Source organism: Melospiza melodia, chromosome W (genome assembly GCF_035770615.1).
Source record: "Melospiza melodia melodia isolate bMelMel2 chromosome W, bMelMel2.pri, whole genome shotgun sequence".
NCBI lineage: Eukaryota > Metazoa > Chordata > Aves > Passeriformes > Passerellidae > Melospiza > Melospiza melodia.
Genome location: NC_086225.1, coordinates 16,286,984 through 16,311,698, shown reverse-complemented (window position 1 = coordinate 16,311,698; position 24,715 = coordinate 16,286,984). Strand labels below are relative to the sequence as shown.

Sequence of the window (24,715 nt, the reverse complement as noted above, 5' to 3'; positions counted from 1 at the left end):
ATTATACCAGATGTATCTCTGCTAAACATGCCATCTGCTTACACTGTACCAGACAGAGACCCCTTAAGTTTAGTGTTACCATAGCAGCCTTTTGAGAAAGTAAAAATTTATTAATAACTTCAGTCTAATCCCAAGGAAGTCAAACAGTCAGAATTCATTTAAAAGTTTACTAGAGGGTACCATTACATCTATGACTTCAAGTCTTTAAAAGTCCACATATAATAATATCCCTATAATATCTCTATTTCAGAGTGAATTTGAATTGCCTGAGTAACAGCTGTCTGGCAAACAGGACACAATGGGACTTCCTTTTCACAGATTTTGTTGGCACACTCCAGGCAGAAGAGATTGTGACCACAGGGGACCAGAGCTGCAACAACTTGGTTCTCGAAGCACATCACGCAGTTGAGCTTCTGTCTTGACTCAGGGGGTGAGCTGGATGTGGAGCCACCATTGGAAGATGAATAGCTGTTGGTGCCATTGGAGAATGCAGGAATGTAGATAGGAAGGCCTACTTGGTGGCCAGTGCTAGGTGGGTCATTATTCGCTCTCCCAGCCAGCGGATGATCCAGGCTTTCTGGAAATGTGGGTGACAGGCAAGGAGTAGATGGCTGTCTCCCTTGGCATTGAGGCTTAGTATTAATAGCAGGGTCACTACCAAAGCCAGGAGTCCAAATGGTTTGGGAAGGCATTGATAAGGAGTCATAAACAGGAGAGTCAACCGCGAGGTCTTCCATGCCCACTGAAGGCAATGTTTCTCCAAACCAAAAGTTGCTTTTGCTGAATGGACTTGTTGGGCTGAAATCAGCCAATCTATTGCTTCCAAAACAGGAATCTGTGGAACTACTTCCCAAGGAGCTGGAGCTGTCATTCCTATAATTAGAAATCATTCTAGTGCAACTAAGAGGGACAGGATTAGAAGCAAGCCATGCAGACCTGAGAGTGCCTCCTTCAAAACTCACATCTGTACCATTGTAGTGGAAATCATTCTCTTTATTCCGCTTGATGTAGTTCCCAGTACGCATGGCTATATGCATCTCTATCTCCTCACGTGCACAGGTGACATTTTCAGGCATTCCTGTGACTTCGAAGACTGGCTCCTTGTCCCTGCTGGGGGTGACTATGTAGGTATGGGTCTGCTGCTGAATTCTTTTGATTGTAGCTCCTTTTGGTCCAACCACCAGCCCAACTACACGGTAAGGCACCCTGACTTGGACTGTCATCTGACCTGGCAGATCAGGGGTACATGGCAGGCCTCCCAGAGCAGGACCACTCTTGTTGCGTGATGCTCTGATCATGGAGAAGTGTTCAGCAGCTGAGAGAATTTCCATTTTAGCCATGGCTACATCCTCCTTTCGCCCAGTGACAACAAAGACTGGTTCTTCTCCCCGAACAGGGGTCTTAATGTAAGTATTTGTCTTGGCCCTTAGTGCTTTTATTTTGCAACCTGTTTAAAGGAAACATATACAAGTTTGGCAAGACATCCAAGTTTAGAAAGCCACAAGAAAGCCATCTAAGCTGTTTGAGAGTTTCAAGAAACCATAGGGTGAAACCAGAAGCAGCTGTTTGCATCTCTGCAAGCCACATCAGCAAAACCAGTATCAACTTATACCTATTATTTCCAAACAGGCCTCTGATACTTATAGCCACAAACTATTTTAGCAATGTTTCTTGGGCTGGTTTAGCCCAGCAACTCCTCAATTGCTATTAGATGGTGAATAAACATGAATGACTTTTTCCTCCATCAGCCACCTTTGTGATTATCCCATACATACTAGTAGGTTTAAATTTTTTCCATTGATTTGGTACACTTCAGTTATTTCTAAGATCCTGCAAAAGGAGTAAAGGTTCACGCACAAGTTTGCTGATATATTAGTCTTCCACCAACAAGTATGACCTAAAAGCAAATTAAGCATTTACAAGTGAGAGAAGTGTCTGTATTGCAACCGGTATAGGGTATAGATAAAATCAATTAACTGAGAACTCTTCATTTGCTTCCTTTTATCACTAAGTGTTATTTAAAACTTTATTCTTCCCCAGGAGATGAAGGAGCCACTGCTTGAACTGTCAAGTAGGAGTTCAAGCAGTTTGTTGCATGCAAATAAGGCTTACTATGTAATAGTATATGCCTACATGGAATTTCTCTCATTCATTAACTGAGTAAATACAGTCTGAAATAAAAGCAGAAAGTTAATGAAATATTTGTCTTTGATTTTTGGGGACTGAATTATAAAGTTTGCCATGACACAGTGACAACAGGCTCTTTCCCAAGATGCTCAAGGCATTTTGAAATACATACAGAAGCCCCTTTTACCCATGACAGGACCAGAAAAGCAGGCATTGCAAAATGAAGAGACACAAGCAGGTCCATGACATGCAAGACAGTCTACTGGATTCAGTCTTAATTGAATTTATCCTATTGTAAACAAACTCAAAAGCATGTAACAGTAAGTGTTATTTTACAGTGAACATCATCTTGAAAAAATTATAACATTTTCAGATCAAGTGTTTTAAGCATCATTCCACTTGCAGCAATTTATTTACCTTTCCCTTATTTACTTTAAGCATCTCATAACCATTTGGGTACTCAAAATAGTGTTTTGTTAGTCCTTTGCACCCAAGGTATCACAAGCAATAAATTGTACAGTTAGAAAACCACACAAAGATGCACTTTATTCAGTACTATCTACTAATAAAAAGAAAGCAGCAAACATGCAGATGCTGGTTGGAATAGAGGGGAGGAAGAGCTGCTTCTTGAAGGGTCCCTGCACATAGCAAGGACAAAGGCTGAACACAACAGTCCTTTGTTTTCATGACACAGCTGGAAAGAAAGTTCATTAATCTTCAATAGCTAGCGAGGGCTCTGAGAGGCCCTACCTCCCCCAGAAAGCACATGGAGGAGCACAGGAGGGCTCCCAGAAGAGAGGGTGTGAGGCACAGACATACCTGTGCAAAGGAGGGGATACAGACCAGAGAGCCAAACATGTTGATCAGCGTCAGCAGGAGAGAACAAACCCATAAGCCGCAACCTCCCACTACAGCCCACTGAGAAGGCATTAGTGCTCTACTAGATAAAAAAAAAAAGGGAAAACGGATATGAGATGCCTTACAGAGGTGGCAAAGCACACATCCTTTGAAACTATGCCATTTCCCTACATGTACCAGAGAGCAGCACCTCACTTGCAACATACCTTTACTCCTTCCATCTCTTTGTTTGCATTTCTCCCTGTAGTAAATCTGCTTGCCCACTCCATTCCCATTCTGAGAAACAACTGCTCACTTTAAAAATTGCAAATGTTTATTCAACCTTAACAATAATACAACAAAAGGACTAAATAAGGAAGAACAGGCCTGGGAACCTCCCTCATGGCTGCCTACCACGTGGCTGGCTCATCTTAAAGATGGATGCTTTGCCTTTTTACATCTCTAGCGCCTCCTAGAGCCTTTCTCAGTCAACTCCTTCCTTGCTGTCCAGTGGTAGAAGTCACTTTCTTACATTCTGATTGGAGGTCAGGTGCTGCCATAGTAACAAGCCAACCTTCCCAAATGCCCAGATTACCAAGACCATCCCATTATAACACATACTGGGGGGAGCACATTGCAGTAACATAACTATACATTTATAAAACTTCTTTTAACATACATATAATGTTTACCCCTTAATTGTGAGAACCAACCATTTACTCATCTATAACAATTCCTTCCCAGTTACTCAGAAAATATAGTGGGCTCAAACATTAAACCCAAAGGATCTGTAAAATGGTGTCACTGATGTTTTCACACTTTTTACTGAAACACCTAAACACAGTCTCCTGCTGTGTATCAATTATTCTTCAATATATACAGATTACTTTCATTTACTCCATTCCACCCAAGTATATATCCTTATTTCCCGAAAAATTACAGAGGCAACATTTAAAGAATACTAGAGGCATTTAGACATAGACATCTATATAGCAATAGAATTCTATATTATATATCACAGTTCAGAGCCCACTTAATTCCAGATTCCAAACTGCCTTACCAAGTCTTACAGCTTACATTTTAAACAAGATTTTCCTGATATTTTAGAAATTCAAATTAAGTTAGAATTATGCACCTTCAACTCCATTCCCTGCAAATTCCCAGAGATGGCTTTGCCAGTGTCACATTTCCAAACCACTCCAGTATAAAGAAAAGCCTTCTTGCCTTTCTTCCTCAGGCTGCAGAACAGCACAGACCAAGATGGGTATAGCTTTGCTTTTAAGGTATGAGTCACATACCTAGAAAGCAGAGGCCAAACACTGCCTCAAAACCTTGTAGCAACAGAATAAGACTTTTAAACATCAGAAAGTTTGCTTCAGTGGAAAGCTGACTCCCCAGACTATCAAGACCGACCCTCAATCTGTATCTGAAAAGTTAGGAAGAACTGAAAAAAGTCACCACATACAAAACCCAATATTTCTGAATGAGTCAGTCAATACTCACCAGATTTTGCCTACAAGGAGTGCTGGAAATCCCCGCAAAAGACACTCATGTCAAAATACAAGGTCAGTAGCCCATAATACCACTCTAGCTGAATGACCTTTCTTTTTGCTTTTACTCAGCTGCTCAGGTTTCCCACCCTCGGCCATTAGTCACTACTGAGGCAATGCTGCAAAGCCCAGCTGATCCCATCCCCTCTCCAACAATTCTGCAGCCACAATGACAAGCTCTGCCAGCTATGAAATCACAGGGCCAAAGGATAAATCAAGAAGTTTCTGTATCTAAGCTCAGGAGACTGGGAAAGACAAAGGGGAAGAAAAAATATATCACCCACACTTTTGCAATAAGTTTTTTGTATCCAAGATTTTGAAGTACATAGAAAAAAAAGCCTGAAAAGGAGACTTCTAGACCAGAAATTTCATCTAATCAAACCTTTTCAAGTGATTTTAGTTTGGTCTGATAACAGAAGTCTATTCAATACCAGTTACCATCCTTGGTTCAACAGCATAAGCATTCCTAAGCAGCACATTCAGCCATAAGTACATACAGACACAGTTAAAACAAGAATCTTTTTGTTTGTTTTCATTTAGGCAAAAATTTAGTGCTTGCTTGCCCAGGCACCTGACGAGGAGCCAAGCCTGAGCCAAGTTCTGTAGGCAGTGTTCACCCTGTGCTGGCCGATTTGTATCATTCTTCTCAAGCCTTCTCCCCATTTTTTTTCCCCTTAAGAGGATTATTTGACTGTACATTTTAACCACACAGTGAACATAATACTCCTCAAGAAACTTAAGGGTAGTTCTAATCGAATAGTTTACCTCATACACTGCCAATTTGAAATTATCAAATACTTCCTAATTAAAAAGAGATTATAAGAAGACAGAATAATTTTTTTCCCTTGAAATGAGTTAAGTTTAGCAGCCATAGCACCGGCAGTCCTCACCCATAACACAGCAACAACCAGCTCAGCCCTCTCTCCCCTTTTCACCTTTCATCATCACTAACAGGATGAGAGACATCAAACCCAATCTCAGGCCATTCAATCCATGAAGGAAACTCCCCAATGAAGCCAGCAGAGCCAAGTAACCACAGTGGGAAGCCTGTGCACACCTGCTTCACACCACATCAGGTGAGCTGCTGCCATAAGCCAAGAACCACCCCAAAAAAGCATTCCAGACTCCTGTTCTGCACAGCCATGGAGAAATGTAACCTTCCCCCAGTTTCTTTCTTCTGCTGAATTCCCCTCCATGTCACACAGTGGGAATGGGACAAGGATCAATTTATAGATGAGGTTCCCTTTGTTGTGTGGCATCCCCTCTCACCACAGGACAGAAGTCCTTAATCCTTCCAATTATCAACAGTAGCAAAATGCAACCTGTCACAGCAGGGACACACACCTTATACCACATTCCTCTTGCCAAGTGCTGCAAAACTGGGGTTCAGGCACACACAGGAACTTAAACCTTCTTACCATCATGTCTATTTAATTTTGCCTCCCCAATTACAGAGGGATCTAGGAAAAAAAAGCTGAAAGAAATTTATCCAAATAGAAGCCTGGAAGTCATGGTGGGTAAAAAATCAGTGAGCAGCCCCTGTGAACCACAATCAAATGAAATCAGTATGTTTTCCTTCCCTGCTCCTGACAAGTAACTAGCTAAGGGGATCAAAACTGAGAACTTCCTGCAGCTCTTCCAACACAAATAGTGTGTGAAGCTACCAGTACAGCCTAGGCTGGAAAAGCAGCAAGCAGGGTGAAGCTGTATTAGCACCAACTCTTCTCTTAAACAGGAGGGGGGGCTGACGAGCAGCCCTGACCAAGTCTGGCATCCTTCAACTTGTCCCCAGAGCAACCACAGATCTCACAGACCATCAGCACTAAATAGAAAGCCATAGTTTGCAGGAATATATTTTTCAGTAGCTTTGCAGTTATCTGATAAAAGACAATATTGTATTACAGCCTCTATTCTGAATACAGTCTTTAGTGCTCTGACCACCATAATAAGCTGATACCAAGTAAAAAGGCAGCAACAGAATAATTACTCACATCAACCCCAAACAATGAGCTGCTAGCACAGCCATAGCTAATTTCTTGCCTAGAAAGCAAGGGCAAGGTCTGGGAAGTCCCTCCAGACCAGCAGGGGATGGCATAGCATTGCCAAGTGTGTTGACAGGAACATACAGGGATTTGTTTTCTATGAGCCTGTGTCATAGTTTGAGAAGAAGTGAGATTTTTTGGGATGCTGTGGTCAAACCAATAGGTGCTCAGATTTAAATATTGGCACCTGATGTGGCCACTGGGGACATGGATACGCCTCTGAGAACACGGGGGGTTAAAAGCAGAGCACTCCCAGGAAAATTTCCTCTTGGGTTCCGGCAAGGAAACAGGTCAGACCTCTCCTCTGCCCAGCTGCTGTGGCTGGGTGGGAGAGGGGAAGCCATGCAGCCGGGTGAGGTAGGGCCTTGGACAGAGAGGGGAGGTGAAGAGGCCCTTGCAGGATGGAAGGGTGGAGGAACATTGGAGAGTCATCCGGCAGCCATCCCCCCAGGAGAGAGAGGGAGAGCCAGTGTCTGTGCCTGTGCCACCTTGAAATTTGATAGCAGGCCGAGGAGAAGGGGGGGTGGGGCGAGAAGGTGCTCAGCAAGGCAGCCGTTCTGGACAGGCAGAGCCTGAGATTTTTAACCCTTTTCTTGGATGATGGAAACCTTACAAATGCTGGTCCTTCTCCTGAATGAGAAGAGAGATAGGGATGAATAGCAGGAAATGAGCAAGTATGATGCAGGATTGTGCAAGTGAAAGATGTCTGAGAGAAGTTGAGAAGAATCCTAGGTGGCAGATGATGAAGTGGCCTTTGGCTGAACTTTTCTTGTATAGCCATGGACAGAAACATTTTTTTCTTGTGACACAGAGACTGCATCTAGGGGGAGGCAATGGCTTGGAGCCAAGAGAGTGCAGTGATGTTATGAGAGTGCATGAACAGAGACAACGGATGAGGAGGGTGGTGGTTGGTGCCCTCGATCTTGAGTGGAGGAGAGGATCTCTGTTCCTGAGACCCCTCGGCCCCAGAGGGTGAAATTTGGGGGTGACTGGTGTCCCGAAAGTGAGAGACTGTGCTCTTTTTGGAACTGGACAAAGCACCCTTAAAAGGAAAACCCTAGAAGCAGCCCTGGTCCATGTGCAGTGGTAAGAGCACTGGGCATGGAAGGAAGATGTCACGATGGCAAATGATCTCCAGGCAGTGCCACGTGTGACAGGAAACACAAGAGGTCTCAACTGTGTTTCCAGGGGAAGCCTATGGCACAAGAGAGACTCCTCACTACTTGATAAACTGAGAATTGATTATCTAAAGGGTGGTGATAGACCAAGAGTTTGTGATCTGAGGGATGGATGTATTGGAAATTTGGTGGGGGAAGGAGGAAATGTTTTTGGAAGGTTTTCATTCTTTCTGTGTGTTTCTTTTTACATATAGTTGTAGGTTAATAAAGTTTTCTCTTCTTTATTTCTAAGTGGGAGCCTGCTTTGCTTATTCCTGGTCACATCTCACAGCGGACACCAGGGAGAATGTATTTTCATGGGGGCACTGGCATTGTGACAGCCTGCAACAGCTGTATATGCACACAGCTTTAAAGGGAGAGTCTGTTAAGCTGGCACAGCCCTTATTTCATTGCTAGGTTGCCACAAATTTTTAATCAGAAAGCAAGAACCCCTGCGACTGTGCAAATCCTTTGTTACCTGACTGAAACATTGGATGGTAGTACCACAAGGCAAACAGCTGCCAGTCTGCAAAGCATAACACTGCACACCTGATTAACAAAGAAGGAAAAAATAATCTACTTCATTAAAAATGACTGCTTGACATATTTCAGAAGAGCTGTTCATTCCCAAGCTGCATTCTTTTGTTTAAACAGAACGTTTCCTCTCAGTTGTGAAATAACTAAAAGTATTTCTACAGTTTGTGATTATATAGTACAAAAAAGATAAATGCCCCATTTATTAAGCAGAGATGAAGCTGCATTGGGAGAGAAAATGAAAACCTATTCTAAATTGTTTAATGGCTAAACTTCCTTAAGCAGGCTGGCTACACAAGAAAATTAAAACCAGAACATTTGTGGCATTTCGCTGGGTTATTAAAGCCATTTTAAATACTACCTGTTGTCTAGTCAGTTGATGGACACTCGTTACTATCACCTTTCAACTAAGATCAATTAATTTCATCTCACACCTTGTTTTAATTAATGCAGTAGAAAATTTTAACTCTTGACAATTTAACTTTTTTTAACTGGCTGTTGAATATAATTAGTTGATTTAAGGAAGATGGTCATTTCTCTATACTTGCAAAAGATGCTGATCTACATTATACTGAGTTTGTGTGGCCAGGTTTTGGTAGCCAGGGGGCTGCAGGGGTGGCTTCTGTAAAAAGCTGCCAGAAACTTCCCCTCTGCCAGACAGAACCAATGCCAGCCAGCTCCAAGATGGACCCACATGGGAGCAGGTAGATGCTCAAAAAAAGGCTGTGACCCTGTAGGAAGCCTGCACTAGAATAGGATTCTGGCAGGGACCTGTGGAGAGAGGAGCCCACACTAGAGCAGGTTTCCTGGTAGGACTTCTGACCCTGTAGGGGACCAACATTGGAGTAGGTTGTGCCTGAAGGACTGCACTGTTGCCTTCTAGATCAAGGCAGGCGACCTGGTTCTGAGGTACAGCTCGACAGCCCTCTCTCTAGGGCCGTTCGGGCCAATGACATACGCAGACACCAATGTGGTGGACGGTCAAAAGGCGTTTATTACTTCTTCTCATGGGGTCTTATAGTCTTAGGGGTCTCTACGTCAAAAAGGGGTTTGTCCTTCTTACCTATGGTTAGTAGGGAATGGAAAAGTACTGGGTAAGGGATGGCAAGTTACTGGCTTCAGTGGGGCAACATTCCTATTGTTAGTGGGACCACATTCCTATGTTAATTTCTTATCTATGAGTACCTGAGGGTCTTATCTATGGGGAACCGAGGGTCCTGGCTTTCCGTGACATCGCGAAATCTTCCGCAGCGCCTCTTCCCTAGCTACCACACTGCACCCCATGAAAAGGGGGCCACATTGGAACAGTTCATTGAGAACTGTTGCTTGTGGGATGGACTTACATTATGAAGCCCATCATCATTGTTATAAATGATCAACAAGAAAGCCAAATTAATAAATGTGAAAGATTTTATTTTCACGACCAAAATACAATCCTCAAAAACCACAGTCAAAGAGACAGCGTGGAGCCCGGGATCAGCGCTGGGTGAGCCTAGATCCAACCTCTATTGCACCAGATCTCCCTCTGTTCACGAATGCCGTCTCCAGCAGGGCTGTTTTATACAGTTTTTTATGCCTGAGGCAGAGGTGCCCTGATTCCTTTTGTAATCTTGTAATCCCGCACATGTATGAAGTTTTCTTTCACTGTGCAGGGTTGGACAATTGCTGTTTCCTGAGTAGTGGCAGGCGCTGATCATGTCAGGAGATGTATTCAGATATATGTTTCTAGACGACTTTGGTTATCTTGATTGATGATATCTATCAAGTGCTGATCGTCCTTGGGTGTTCCCTGATGGTTCCGGAGGAAGCCCATCTCTGCACCAGCCATGTTCCTTTTATTAGTTAATGAGGCATTCTTCTACTGCTACCACCAGGAGTTTCATAATTCCAATGTGGTAATCTGTCTCCAGGTTGTTCGTGGTCAGAGGCTCGTTAGATGTTAAATTCATTTTACAATTTTTATTTTATACATTTCCCCTTAAGCATGAATTATTTTACATTATATATTACAAGCATGAAGGACTGTCTCCCATGGAAAGGATCCCATGCTGGAATAGGGGAAGGACTCTTCTCCCTGAGCAGCAGCAGGAACAACATGTGATTGTTGGAAATTATATAACTTTCCTAATTATTTTTTTCTAATTAATAGCTTTAATTAACTTTTAAACTGTTTTAATTAATCATAAGAAGTTAAGAAGTGTAGTTTTCCACTCTGGCCAGCATATAGCTAATTTTCTTTTATTGTTAGAGTGTGATTATTAGATTACTGAAACTTTTAAGTTTTGCTAAACTAACCCTGATAAGTTTCAGGGGCGTTTTCTGTGCAGGGCTGCAGGGCCACCTCTGTTCTCAGCCGCATGATTTTCTGCGGTACCAGCAGGATGGCTCGGCAGCTCACAGCCAAAGCCGGGCCCAGCTCAGCTCCACCCGAAGCCGAGCAGAGGCGGCCTGGCCTGCCGGCTGTGGTTGGAACTCAGCGGCGGCAGAATCTCAGCCGTGCTGCGGGCTGAGCCGGCCACGCAGAAAGCAGCCCCGCGGCTGGAATTAAATGCGGCAGGGTTGGAAAACAGCCAGGAAACGAGAGCAGCCGCCACCCGCAGAGATCACATGACCATTCACAGGCCTGAGCGAGATATTAACTCTCTTAGTGCACAGATGAAATTTGCAGACATCAATCCTCTCTCGAGTGAGAGAAAAAGGAAAGAGTGAAGACACACAAAGAAAACAACATGGGGTCAGCAAAGGAGTCAAATACCAGATGGGAGGAGAATGAGGAGATGCCTTAGTTTTGAGCTGAAATTATCTTGTAAGACTATGGTGATAATATAATTGATACATCAGCCTCTTTTTTTCCCCCCTCGTAATTCATGGAATACATTGAGGGGATGTAGCGTTCTAGCCATAGTTGTGAGCAGAAGCACCAGTGTTGAAGCAAGCAGATGTTGACGTAGCTGTGATCTAATGAGAAGCTTGAACAGAGAGATGAGAAACCTGGCCCCAGGGATGGGAGAAGAAAATCTCTGTTCCCAGAGATAAAAGAGAACGTTTGTTTCTATACTAGAACAGCTCATCCTTAAAATTGCACCCCAATAAGCTGAGATGACCCATGGTGGTAGTTGTGGGAAGACTACCAAACCATGGGAGGGACTTCACGATTGCAGATTTCCAGGCAGGTGCTATTCATGATAATTAAAACCATGAGAGAACTGTTTCTTGTGGAAAAGTCTCCATGGCATGGCAGGAGAGATGCCTTTCCCTAAGTGAACTGAAGAAAGATTATTTTAAAAGTGGTAAACTGACTGAAAACAACAAATTTGTCTCTTTACATTGTCAGTAGGAAAAGAAAGAAGAGCTGATGGGAGAAGTGACCTGAAGGTTTATTCTGATTTCTTACTATTTATTTTTAGTTCTGTTAATAAAGTTTTCTTTATACCCTTCAAAGTTTTGAGCCTGCTTTGCTCTCCTAATCCTTATCTCACAGCAGAAAATGAGAAAATAATTCTAGTGGGTGCACTGGCATTTGGCCAGCACTACACCCGGTACATTAATTGGTGCATTGGCCGGGAAACTCGGATTGGCTAACCAAAACCACTACACTTAATTAGTATTTCTGCCCGGTTCAACCAAAACCGCCACACCTGACATTTTTGGTGACATGATGAACTGACCATAACCCCCATTCCATGTCTCCCTGCAATGGTGGGGGAGGAGGTAAGAACCCAGGAAGGAGGGAGGGGTGGGGGGAAGGTGTTTTTAAGGTCTCATTTTACTTCTCATTATCCTGCTCTGATATTGTTAGCAATAAATTCAATTAATATCCACAAGTTGAGTCTGTTTTGCCAGTGATAGCTATCTGTGAGTGATCTTTCCTGGCCCTTAACTCTTGAACCTTTCACTACATAATAAAAAAAATCAGAGCATTTTATACTAAAGATATTTTTCCTTGCCTCCTGACCCATCAACAACTCACCCCTGCAATCACAAGCTTTTAGATCCACTGCAGTGTCCTGGGGTGACTTTATGATGCTTGTATCCCCAATCATCTGTTTTGTTTATGCTGGATATTGAGTTCTGCTCCTTTAAAACTAGATCTGAGGGGGAGAAGAAGCGCGCGCAGTTTGTCTGCAGAAACTGCACTTGCTCCCCCGCATTCTCTCACTGTTGCCTGCAGCACAGACAGCAGAAGAGAGCTCTCCTTTGCTGGTAGTTAGTTTTTTAGCTAACTAAGGCAGAGAAGTGCCTCAGACTGTGGCTTTTCTTTTTCTTGGAACCGATCAGCCCTGCTCTGGACCAAAAACCCAGCAAAGCACTGTGAGCTCACACCTGTGGCCCACCGGGGCCCAGGATGCGGCATTCTCCAGTGCAGGAGGGACTGATAAGAGACTGAGCGAGCCGAGCTACACCCCACGAGAAGGACTCTCTCTGAATTTGCCATCTCGTCAGAACGACGAGAGGTTCCATTGTTTAATATTATTCATTTTTTCATGTTTGTGAGTACTTAGCTTGTTAAATAAACAGCGTTTTCCACTTTTCTTGAAGGAGGTTTACCTCCCAAACTGGTTGGGGGAGGGGCCGCTTGAATTTGCTTTCTAGAGGAGACCTCTTCAGGAAGTTCCCTCCCAAATCTGTCCCAAACCAGGACTTGCAGTTACCAAACCTCTGTGCCTGCCTGTGGAACATATCAAGATGGCTCTGTATTTGGTCTGGCTGAGCCAGAGTTCATTTCCCCAAAGTAGTCCTCACAGTGCTATGCTTTGCATTAGTAGCTAGAAGTGTGTTGATAACACACCAGTGTTTTGGATACTGCTGAGCAGCTCTGGCACAGCATCAGTGCTGTCTCTCAAAATTCCCCCCATTAGGGGCTGGGAGTGGGCAAGATCCTGGGAGGGGACACAACTAGGCCAACTGACCCAAATTAACCAAAGGGATATTCCATAAGGGCTATACAAGCTAAGAAAAGGAGGAAGAGGGGTATTCCTTACTTATGATGTTTGCCTTCTGGAGCAACTGCTACACATGCTGAAGCCCTGCTAGACATCACTTGCTGATGGAAAGTAGAAAATAAAAAATTTTTCTTCCTCTTTGCTTGTGCACACACAAGCTTTTACTTTTGCCTTGGTAAACTGCCTTATCTCAGCCAACAAGTTGTTTTCCATCTTATTTTCTCTCCCCTGTCCAGCTGGGAAGCAGGAGTGATAGAGTGGCTTGATGGGCACCTTGTGTCCAGCCAAGGTCAACCCACCACAGACTCACCTCAAGTTTTGTGCACAGTTTTGGGCACCTCAATATAAGAAAGCTATAAAGCTATTGGAGAGTATCCAAAGGAGGGCAACAAAGATGATGAAGAATCTGGAGAGGAAGCTATACAAGGAGCAGTTAAGGTCACTTGACTTGTTCAGCCTAGAAGATACTAAGGGGAGACCTCATCACAGTCTACAACTTCCAGGGAAGTGGAGGGGCAGGCACAAATCTCCACTCCGGTGACCAGTAGCAGGACCCAAGGGAATGGCCTGAAGTTGTGTTAGAGGAGGTTTAGGTTGGACATTAAGACAAGGTTCTTCACCCAGGGTGGCTGGGCACTGGAACAGGCTTCCCAGGGAAGTGATCACAGCACCAACCCTGACAATTCATGAAGTGTTTTGACAATACTCTCAGGCACATGGTGCAATTTTTCCGGTTGTCCCATGCAGGGCCAGGAGTTGGACTTTGATGACCCTTGTGGGTCACTTTCAACTCAGGATATTCTATGTTTCTATGTTATACATAGGGATCAAGACTGCTCCCATTATAATTCCATCACACCCATTTCTGAGGAGCAACTGACCACTTACTTGGCATTAGCACATGTAAAAAATACAAAGCAAAGATGATACATGAGTTACCTAACTTGTCATTATCCAGCTGGAGCTGTAGAAGTGGTTTTATATGAGATACTTTCCAGACCAGCACTTCAAGTTCAAGTGCACCAGAGGTGCTGCAGCCACACAGGCTTTGCCTAGGTACCAGGACAGAGGAGTCAGGAGATCTCAAGTGCTTTAACCAAGAGCCAAGGAATTGAGGTCGACCACTTGGCTGTGCCAGATCAAAGGAAGCAGGACTTTGTTTGATCCTATTAGTGCCAAGCTAAGAGATGGGAAATGTGGGCAGCTTTAAGAGTCTCTGATGATGTTGAGAAAGCTTTCCAAGAGAAGGCTACTCAAAAGCTCTCATAAATATTTCCCTCTTCTAAAAAAAAAAAAGCTGTGGTTCAAGAACCACATAGAAACTGCCCCATATCTCTCCTGAGGAAGACACCAAGGTTGTCACCATGGAGACATGATGAAGGAGACAAAGTTAAAAGATACGGACTCTAGCTGGCTCACAGAATGACAGTGGCTCCTTGATCACCTACTGAGAATTTTGTTTCTTTCTTATAACCAATGGACAGTGAATGTGTATGTTAAGTAAATGTAAATATCTTGAAAAAGTATAAAAGCAACATGTTGCTGTAATAAATCTCTCTTGCACCCTTCTGATGGAGTCGTGGTACTTTGTGCTATATCGCGTTCTATAATGACATGTCAATAAAGGAAGGTTGCAAAAGACTATGCAAATCTTCACTTACACCAAAACCTTGATTCAAAAATGCTGCTAGACCTGTGTTTTCCACAATATACTGTCAAAGGTTCTAGAAGGTAAAAAGTAGCAGATAACGTGTCTGTTCAAAAGAGAAATGGAGAACCTGATGCAGACCTGAGAACTACTGACTCACACCAGTAAAGGAAACAGATCTCAGACACTGACAAAATCTCATGCTTTTAAAAGAATACATGAAAGAGAAAATGAAGACATTAAGGAATACCTGAAATTGGAAACAAATGCTTGATTTAGAGCTCTTTGACCTTTTCTTTTGATTAAATAAAAGTGTACTAGGGCTCAGCAACATTTTTTGTTACAGGAAGTTTGCAACCTTATCCCTGCTAAATTTTTTGCCTGCAATTAGAAACTGGCTGTATGGGATGGAAGCATTGCATGAAAACAAAATTTAAGATGTTTGAGATAGCCAACACCTTGTTTAGAACAAAGTTTCTTTTCCAGAAATTCAGACCACAGTGTACTAGAAGAGAGGGTAACAGGCTGAGACAGGGAAACACTCAACATCTGCCGACTACGGGATGAACTTCAATAAGTCCAAGTGCCGAGTATTGCACTTCGGCCATAATAATCCCCTGTACCGATACAAGCTGGGGATGGAGTGGCTGGATAGTGCCCAGGTGGAAAGGGACCTGGGGGTGCTGGTTGACAGTCGATTGAATATGAGCCAGCAGTGTGCCCAGGTAGCCAAGAGGGCCAATGCCATCCTGGCCAGTATCAGAAATGGAGTGGCCAGCAGGAACAGAGAGGTCATTCTTCCCCTGTACTCAGCACTGGTGAGGCCTCACTTGGAGTATTGCATCCAGTTCTGGGCCCCTCACTTTAGGAGGGACGTCGAGTTACTTGAGCGTGTCCAGAGGAGAGCAACGAAACTAATAAGGGGCTTGGAACACAAGCCATATGAAGAGCGACTGAGGGAGCTGGGGTTGTTCAGCCTGGAGAAAAGGAGACTAAGAGGTGACCTCATCACTCTCTACAACTTCCTGAAGGGTGGCTGTAGTGAGCTGGGGGTCAGCCTCTTTCTCCGGGCGACAACGGATAGAACAAGAGGACACAGTCTCAAGTTGCGTCAAGCTAGATGTAAGTTAGAAGTAAGAAGGAAATACTTCACAGAAAGAGTGGTCAGAAACTGGAATCATTTACCCAGTGAGGTGGTGGAGGCATCATCCCTTGAAGAATTCAAAAAAAGACTGGATGTGGCACTTGCTGCCATGATCTAGTTGAACAGTTAGAACATCGGCTGGACTAGATGATCTTATAGGTCTCTTCCAGTCTTGAAAATTCTGTGATTCTGTGACTTTACTAACAGCTTAAAAGAATTCATCCATTTTCTCATGCCAGACAAGTTAATCCAGTGCAGTTCAGAAGCACATTAATCAGTATTTCTTTTTTATGTGTATGTTATAAACATAAAAAAGAAAACCATACTCTTTTATAACACAGCAATTTTACAAGAAAATCAAAAGGACCAGACAACTAGAAATTGGTATTTTACCTTCCAAGATTTTTAATTTCAGCTTCATTAAAAAAATAATCTTATTATGCATTCACGCATTAAAATCTACAGAATTTCTGGCAGACTACACAAAGTCTCCTGAGTGTGCACTGTGTTTGGTGTCCTTCCCACCCAAGAAGCCAGAAAAGAACAGCATTTATGAGCAAGGATTTACAATCCCAGCTGGAAAACTTGCACCTTTCTAACACACTCCACAACTTGAGTTGGATCTTTGCATAGCAGAAATGACAAATAACATAACTGAAATCACATTTGTTACATGGTATCAGAGCAATAGGCCATTGAAAATTCAGCAGTAATTTCAGATTATGCCAGGCCACAGCATGCTCACATGTTTCAGATCCTGAAGTTTCAGGCTCTAAAAATGACAAGACTTCAACTATCTAGAAAAATAGCTTTCCAACAAATACCTCAAGTTTTATTTCAGTCTTCAGAACAAGGCATTTAATACAACATTTAATAACCGGCTTGTTATAGAAGATGCAAAAAAATAATATGAGGTGTAATTGCCTTTTTCACTTAAATTAGTTGAACCTGTGGTCTTTGTTGTCTGTGGCAATCAGTTGGCACCGAGATACATGGCAACTTCTGTCATACAAATTAAACTTATCCATGAAAGTAGAAATCTTAAGAATCCAGTTTAAAAAAAACCCCAAAACCAACAAACATGCAATTCAGGTTAGTTAGCTATGCTTATGCTGACTACTCCTTACAGGTAATTAATAACCAGTCAAGGCTATATAAGTACTGTCAATAATTCAGTAATGCTATTATCACAACACATTGAGACATAAAACCAGATATTCAGTATTTTTGAAAGGACTATAATTAATCCCTTAATAGCTAAATACAGTACATAGATATCCTAACATAAGGTCTAGGATTATATTACTATTATTATATTTTATTATAATATATATAACTCTAGGGTTGCTTTAGCACTTTTCCACTACCTGAGTGATAGCTATTGCTTTTATTTGGCTGTTCAGCTATGTTAGATAGTTATCAGCTACCAACTTATCACAATTATGGTTTTGTTTCAATTTCCAGGATTATTTTAAGCAAAGTAATATTTTGCTCAAGAGCCCATATTCAAAAACAAACAAAAAAGAGTCCCGGATCATTAAATCTGTATAGAAGTGTTACTTTAGAGTTAAGCAGCTCCCAACTCTAGTGATGTTTTAGGGAGAAAATCCACTATTGTCCGTTTTATCGAGGATATAAACACTTGGAAAAATCACATTACTTGGATAGTCAAAACACTGGAATGTATTAAATATATTCCAGCAATCACTATCTGAAGACAGTCAATATACTCAGGGATGCAGCATGTCTACAGGACAGACTTGGTCCCTTCCAGCATCTTTCAGGTTTTCTGTTTGTCTTTAGACACTACCCCTCTTTTTGCATTATTCAAAAGAGATTTTAGTGTTTAAATGTGTCTTACTTCAAGTGCAAAGTGCAGGAGGCACTGAAGACTTAGCATCACCAACTATACATAAGGGAAACAGTTTTCAGGTGATCCACAGAAGGCTTTCCCAAGTCCTTCACATGATTTAGAGATTAAAACAAAACCTTCTAAATGAGACCTCCGAAAGCTTTTTAAGTCTGGATACCTGCTTATTTAATTCCAGCTTTTCTCATGCAAACCAAGTCACCTCCTCAGCAACACAGCTTTCTTGCTACCACTTTTCAAGAGCACTTTCTCTAACTTGATTTTAGTTTTTAAACCAATGCAACTTTGTGCATGCAAGATTTTTAGCTGCTGACAGCAAAGGAAGTAGCTTTTCTGCTCAGCATGATGACTGGCCAAGTTAGCAAAGGGTGGATTCAACAGCTAGTTTAAATTCACACAGGAAGCCTATACACTGCCAGGAATGGAATCTAGTTTTCCTGGCTCCCAGTCGCATGCCTTTAAAAGAATAAAAGGATACAAAAATCTTTTCCTTTGTTGTTCACCTTTGAGATTTTGCTACCTCAAAGACTACAAAGAAATATATTGCACTACCTCAAAAAGTGTCTGTCAACTTCATTTCTCGAGAGGCAAGGGGAATAAGAAAAGGCTGAGAACATTTCAGATTAATAAAAATAACATTTAAAAAAATAAAACAAAGGCACAAAAATCTGCCAGGTTTTAGAAATAATACACAACTTTGAAGGAACACTTAACTTATTCATTAAAGTCTTAATCCTTTTCCAGTGATGTAAATGCTTTGAGCAGCAACACATTGAACTACTGTCACAGTAACCCAGCAACCTCTAACATAGTTTCAACTATCAACCAGAAAATACATTTCAAGCACTCCATGCCTTCTATAGCTGTGGCATCCCACATCTGTGCACAGCTGCCAGCAAAAATGCCCACACGAGACCCTGGGCTGCAGCAAGACATGCCCAGCAGGTCAAGGGAGGTGATTCTACCCCCCCAACACTGCCCTTCTGAGACCCCACCTGGAGTATCACATCCAGGGGTCTGAGGTCCTCAGCGCAAGAAAGATGTGGACCTGTTAGAGTGGGTCCAGAGGTGGCCGCAAAGATGATCAGAAGATTGGTGCACCTCTCTCCTATGAAGAAAGGCATGGGATTGTCCAGCATGGAGAGAAGGCTTCGGAGAGACCTCATTGCAGCATTCCAGTATCTTAAGGGGCTTATTAAAAGGAGAGAGAGAGGGGCTCTTTATACAAGCAGATAGTGACAGGAAAAGGGGCAATGGTTTTAAACTGAAAGAGGGCAGGTTTAGAGGAGATGTTAGGAAGAAATTCTTTACTCAAACAGTGGTGAAGCGCTGGAACAAATTGTCCAGAGAAGTTGTGGATACCCCATTCCTGCAAGTGATGCCGAATTTTGCCCCAAACAGGCAGAGTGACTGCCTAATCAGACTTAGCTTAAGTCAATTAAGCAGGAGGTATTTTTATTAACGACGCGTCGGAGAAATCACAAAATGGATTTCTGAGTTCACATAGCAAAAGCAAGCCTTATATACAATTTTGGGTATAGGATTACATCAGATCAGATACATAATCATGCATATTCATATGGGGCGTGGTGTAGGCGGAGCGTGGGCGGAGCGTAGGAGGAGACATCTCTTTTGGGGAATTTTCAGGTGGTCGTTCCTGTTGCCTTCATCATAGACGGGGTCTTTCCGATGAGTCTTCCTCTCTAAACTTTTGAACTCCTTTCCTAATTTGGTCAATTCCCGGTGTATTTGGCTTAGATCCCGTGGCTTGGCAAAACCCTTAGGGTCGTTTCGACATTGCTGGCTCTAAACCTGCTTAGCCCATTAGTTTCTCCTATACCTATCTCTTCCCCTGTCATGATGCTCTACCTCTTATCTAATTTGTTGCTCTGTTTTCCTAGTGCTGTGCTTTCTCCGTGTGTTCTAGTGCTAGGCCCTTCTTTCCATGCCTCTCATTCCATGTTTTAACCCATTACTTCTGGAAGGCTATCTGCTTTAGGGCTTCATTTCCCCCCTTTTTCTTGTAACTTACGAATTCTTTCGTCAAGTTCGGGTCCTACAGGACGCTGATAGGCTCGTACCATTGCCCAAATCATTTGGGTCTTTTTCATTATGCTCCTTAGTCTCCACCACAAACAAATGTTTGTAAGAGTTAGTAATAACAAAGCTACAATTACTATTAGCATTGGGTGCACCAGGTAATGGAAGACCTGTGTAGCTGTTGGGGAATATCCTGTAAAGATGTCCCACCAGTGATGCTGGCCTACTTGTTCTACTTCAGTCAGGACATTCTTTATTCTTTCTGAATTGTGTTCTATCTGCCATACCATTCGTTTAGTTGTTTGATTCACCTTTTGCACCAATTTCTTTACTTCAGGGTGTGCAAGCATTGCTTTGAGAATCTTGACGTCCATCCCTATTTGTAAAGGTTTGAGGTGGAGTCGGGGTCATGATGTCTAGCTGTCAATTTTGTTTCTTTTGGCGCTCTCGTTGCTTGATGTGAATTTGTTCTACCCGTAAAATAACCTTTTCTAGTTCAGTGTCTAAATCTCTAAGGGTCCAATTTGGTCACTTGTTAGTGGATGTCGTGGGACAGAAGAATAGCAACGGGTTGATAAAACCTTAGACATCCACTAACAAGTTTCAAACAATATTGTAACCAGCGGTGTACTTTCCAATGGCACCACCCTAATACAATTTGTTCGGGAGCTTCAAACAATTCCCTAGCCTCTAAAATGGGTCTGTTGGCGAATTTCTCTAAGGCCAAATAGTGGTCGTTTTCCCTTGCTTCTTTGTAGCTACACTCATAACATTGGAGGTCTAGTAAACAACTTTGTACGTTCCAAAATTTTCTATCACAACCTCCACAAAGAAATCCAATTAGTCCCACACAATGTGCTTGGCAAAGTTGGGTTTCATCAGGGTCACATCTATCTTAATGTGGCTAAACTGCCGGGCGTCACGTTACGGGATCCCCGCGGCAGAGGCTCCAAGGGAATGAGGAAAGCTCGTTCCCTTAGCTCCCTCTCCGAGTCCTCTTTATCATCATCCAGCCCTTTCTGCTTGACCTTCACTCTGGCGTGGGCGTGGTGCAAATCCAGCTTGGCCCCAGCCAGGGAGGGGCCGGGATGGGCGCCTTCGCTGACCTTGTGCATCCGTGGATCACGGGCCAGCCGGGGATCCAGGGACGTCGACTCCGAACCGCGGTGAAGGTAGTCAGCAGCACTTGGAAAGGTCCTTCCTACTTTTCTTGTAGGGGTTTTCCTAAAAGGTTCTTAACATACACCCAATCACCGGGGTTAAACGGATGCAATTTACAATCAGGTTGCTTAGGTTGGTACTCGATCATCACAGTAGCATTTTTATCAAACTGTTTCCCCACCATAATTACATAATCATAAATGTATTGATTACCGATTTGGTCTATGGCGTACCCATCTACAACTTGCATAGCATAAGGTCTACCATACAAAATTTTAAATGGGCTTAACCTTTCTTTTGATCTTGGTTTGACTCAGCCTCAGAAGAGCAATAGGCAAAGCTTGATACCACTGCAAATTAGTCTCCTGGCATATTTTGGCAATTTGCTGTTTGATAAGATGATTCATTTTTTTCACTTGCCCACTGGCCTGTGGACGGTAAGGCGTGTGTAATTGCCATTTGATTTGTAATGCTTTACTTATTGCTCTCACTATTTTTGCACAGAAATGTGTACCCCTATCCGAAGAAATGCTCTTCGGTACCCCAAACCGTGGAATAATTTCATTCAACAGTACTCTAGTTACCTCTCTTTCCTTATTTGTCCTATAGGGGAATGCTTCAGGCCACCCAGAAAATGTGTCAGTTAATACCAACAAGTACCGAAACCCCCCTTTTCTTGGGAGTTCAGAAAAATCAATTTGCCATACCTCACCTGGGAATTTACCTCGGTTTATGGCTCCTTGGTGTACTTTGGTTCCTGTATTCGGGTTGTTCTTCAGACACCGTTCACACTGGGACGTAACGTGTTTTATAGTAGTAAATAATTTTGGTCCTGCTATTCTGGTCTGCAAATATTGGTAAAGCGAATCTAGGCCCCAATGGGCCTTCTCATGTTCTGCCTTCACAAACTGCCACATCACGTTTCTTGGTATCACTAACTGTCCTGTTTCTAATTGACCCCAACCATTTTCTAGTATTTTGCCCTTATTCCTTTGAATCCACCTATGATCTGATTCTTGGTAATTTGGCTGGATATTGATATCCAGCTCCCCTGGTATTAGGGCCGCTATTTCCGCTTCCCTATTTCTTGTGGCCGCCAATTTAGCTTCTGTATCTGCCTTCCTGTTCCCTATTTCTGGAATAGTATTGCCTTTCAAATGCCCCTTGCAATGCATTATGGCCACCTGTGTTGGGAGTTGGACCGCTTCCAGCAGTCGCAGAACCTCCTCTGTATGTTTGACTGCTTTTCCTTGTGTAGTCAACAGTCCTCTTTCTTTCCAGATGGCTCCATGAGCATGTACAACAGAAAAGGCATATTTAGAGTCTGTCCATATATTAATTTGCATGTTCTCTGCTAATTCCAAGGCTCGGGTCAGAGCTATCAGCTCTGCCTTTTGAGCTGAAGTCCCTGCAGGCAGGGGGTTTGACTCAATTACCCTCTCTGTAGTGGTGACTGCATAGCCAACCATTCTTACTCCTTGCTTCACGAAGCTGCTGCCATCCGAAAACCAGTTGTCCGCGTCTTCGAACGGCTCTTCTTTGAGATCTGGGCGACTGGAGTAGACGGCTTCAATTGTTTCCAGGCAGTCATGTTCGATGGGTTCTGCTGGGGCTCTTCCTTCTAAGAATGAAGCTGGGTTCACAATATTAGTTACCTGAATGGTTATATCATCTGATTCAGCCAGGATGGCCTGGTACTTTATGAATCTGGAAGGCGACAACCAATGGTTGCCTTTCTGTTCCAGCACAGCTGACACAGTGTAGGATATTAACACAGTCACCTTTTGGCCCAGCGTAAGCTTCCTGGCCTCTTCTATGTTAATTATCACTGCGGCCACTGCCCTCAGACAGCCTGGCCATCCTTTACTTACTTCATCCAATCGCTTGGAGAAGTAGGCCACAGCTCTCTTGTGTGGTCCCAACTGCTGTGCTAGTACTCCTAGGGCCATCCCTTGCCGCTCATGGGAAAATAGCCAGAATGGTTTTGACACATCTGGGAGACCTAAGGCTGGTGCTCTCATCAGCTCCCGCTTCAGCCTCTTAAAGGCCCCTTCCGCCTCGGGAGTCTAAACTAGGACATTCTTGGTTTCCTTTAGCAAATCATACAGTGGTTTAGCGAGTATCCCATACTGGTAGATCCATAGCCGACACCAACCTGTCATCCCCAGAAAGGCGCGCAGGTCTCTCACCGTCTCTGGTTTGGGCATCTGGTAGATGGCCTCTTTTCTAGCTGCTCCCAGGGATCGCTGTCCTCTGGAGATTTCGTATCCCAGGTACACCACTTCCTTTTGTACCAGTTGTGCTTTCTGTTGAGAGACTCGATATCCACTTAAACCCAGGAAATTCAACAAGGAAATAGTCCATTCAATGCATTCTTCCTCCGTCACTGTCGCTATTAGGAGGTCGTCTACGTACTGCAGGAGGGCGCCATTTCCCGGTGGCCCCTCCCATTGTTCTAATTCTTTGGCTAACTGATTCCCAAAGATCGTGGGCGAGTTAGACCAGCCTTGGGGCAACCGCGTCCAGGTAAGTTGGGTCTTTCTCCCCCTATCTACTGATTCCCACTCAAAGGCAAAAATCTTTTGACTCTCGGGGGCTAAGGGAAGGCAGAAGAATGCGTATTTCAAATCTAATATGGTGAACCAGGCCAGGCTATCTTTTAGCCTAGTTAAAAGCGTATATGGATTAGCAACCACCGGGTGTAATGTCTTGGTTATTTCGTTTACTGCCCTCAGATCCTGAACGAGCCTATACGTTCCATTGGGTTTCTTTACTGGCAGGATTGGTGTATTAAAATCCAATTCGCATTCTATCAATAACCCCAGTTCTAAAAACCTTTTGATTATGGGCTTAATCCCCTCCTTTCTCCTATCTTCAGAGGGTATTGTCTTCTTACCACTGATTCTGCTCCAATTTTAAGTTCAACAACAATCGGTGCTGCTTATTTGATTTCAGGGGGGGATTGTGAAAGGGGCTAGCGGTGGGCCTGTTAGCTAAAGGAGTGAGAAGTAAGAAGAAGAGACTGATAAGGAGCTTTCCCCAAGGCCTTGGCAGCTTTCCCAGAAGCCTTGGCAGCACGCCAGGTGACTCCCATGGCATCCGAACTTTCTTCACTGAGTTCCCCATCAGAGCCCCCTTCTACTTCAGCCCCCTTCTACTTCAGCCCCCATTAGGTATCAGCCTTGACTTTTTGTCTGCATTTTGCTCCGTTTCTCTCTCTATTCTCTATTCCTTTAAAACTCCAAAGAGCGAGTTCTAGGTTACTGCTAAATTAACAGCTGTTTTAGCTCAGACTAATGGGTAAGTCTCGCTCGGGATTTGCTTGAAATTGTAATAATTGTGATTCTCAGGTAAAGGTTCCACACAACTGATTGTTAGGCTTAGAGCTGTAATCAGTTGTTCCTCGTTTACTTGAAATTCCAATTTGTCCTTATTGAATTTTATTATGGCTCTTAAGTTCTCCAATAGGTTTCTTCTCAATAAGGGCTTTGGTAAATTTGGTAAATATAAGAACTGATGAATTTCATCTGTTTCCTAATACTGTATTTAATGGGTTTCAGAAAGTAAGGCTTTTCTGGTTGGCCTGTTGCTCCCACAAATTGTATAAATCCATCACTTTTAGGTACCAATTCCTGATTTAAAACTGAAACAGTTGCTCCCGT

General features: G+C 43.2%; 1 protein-coding gene across 1 annotated transcript in view; it reads right to left on the bottom strand.

Annotated features, from left to right (window-relative positions):
* Positions 1-230: 230 nt before the first annotated feature.
* The window catches only part of MEX3C (mex-3 RNA binding family member C), a 41,028-nt gene continuing 16,543 nt past the window's right edge, over positions 231-24,715 (bottom strand). The window contains exon 3 of the mRNA XM_063179521.1: positions 231-1,447. Coding sequence (XP_063035591.1) covers positions 231-1,447 — 1,217 coding nt within the window. The remainder of the gene's footprint in view (positions 1,448-24,715) is intronic.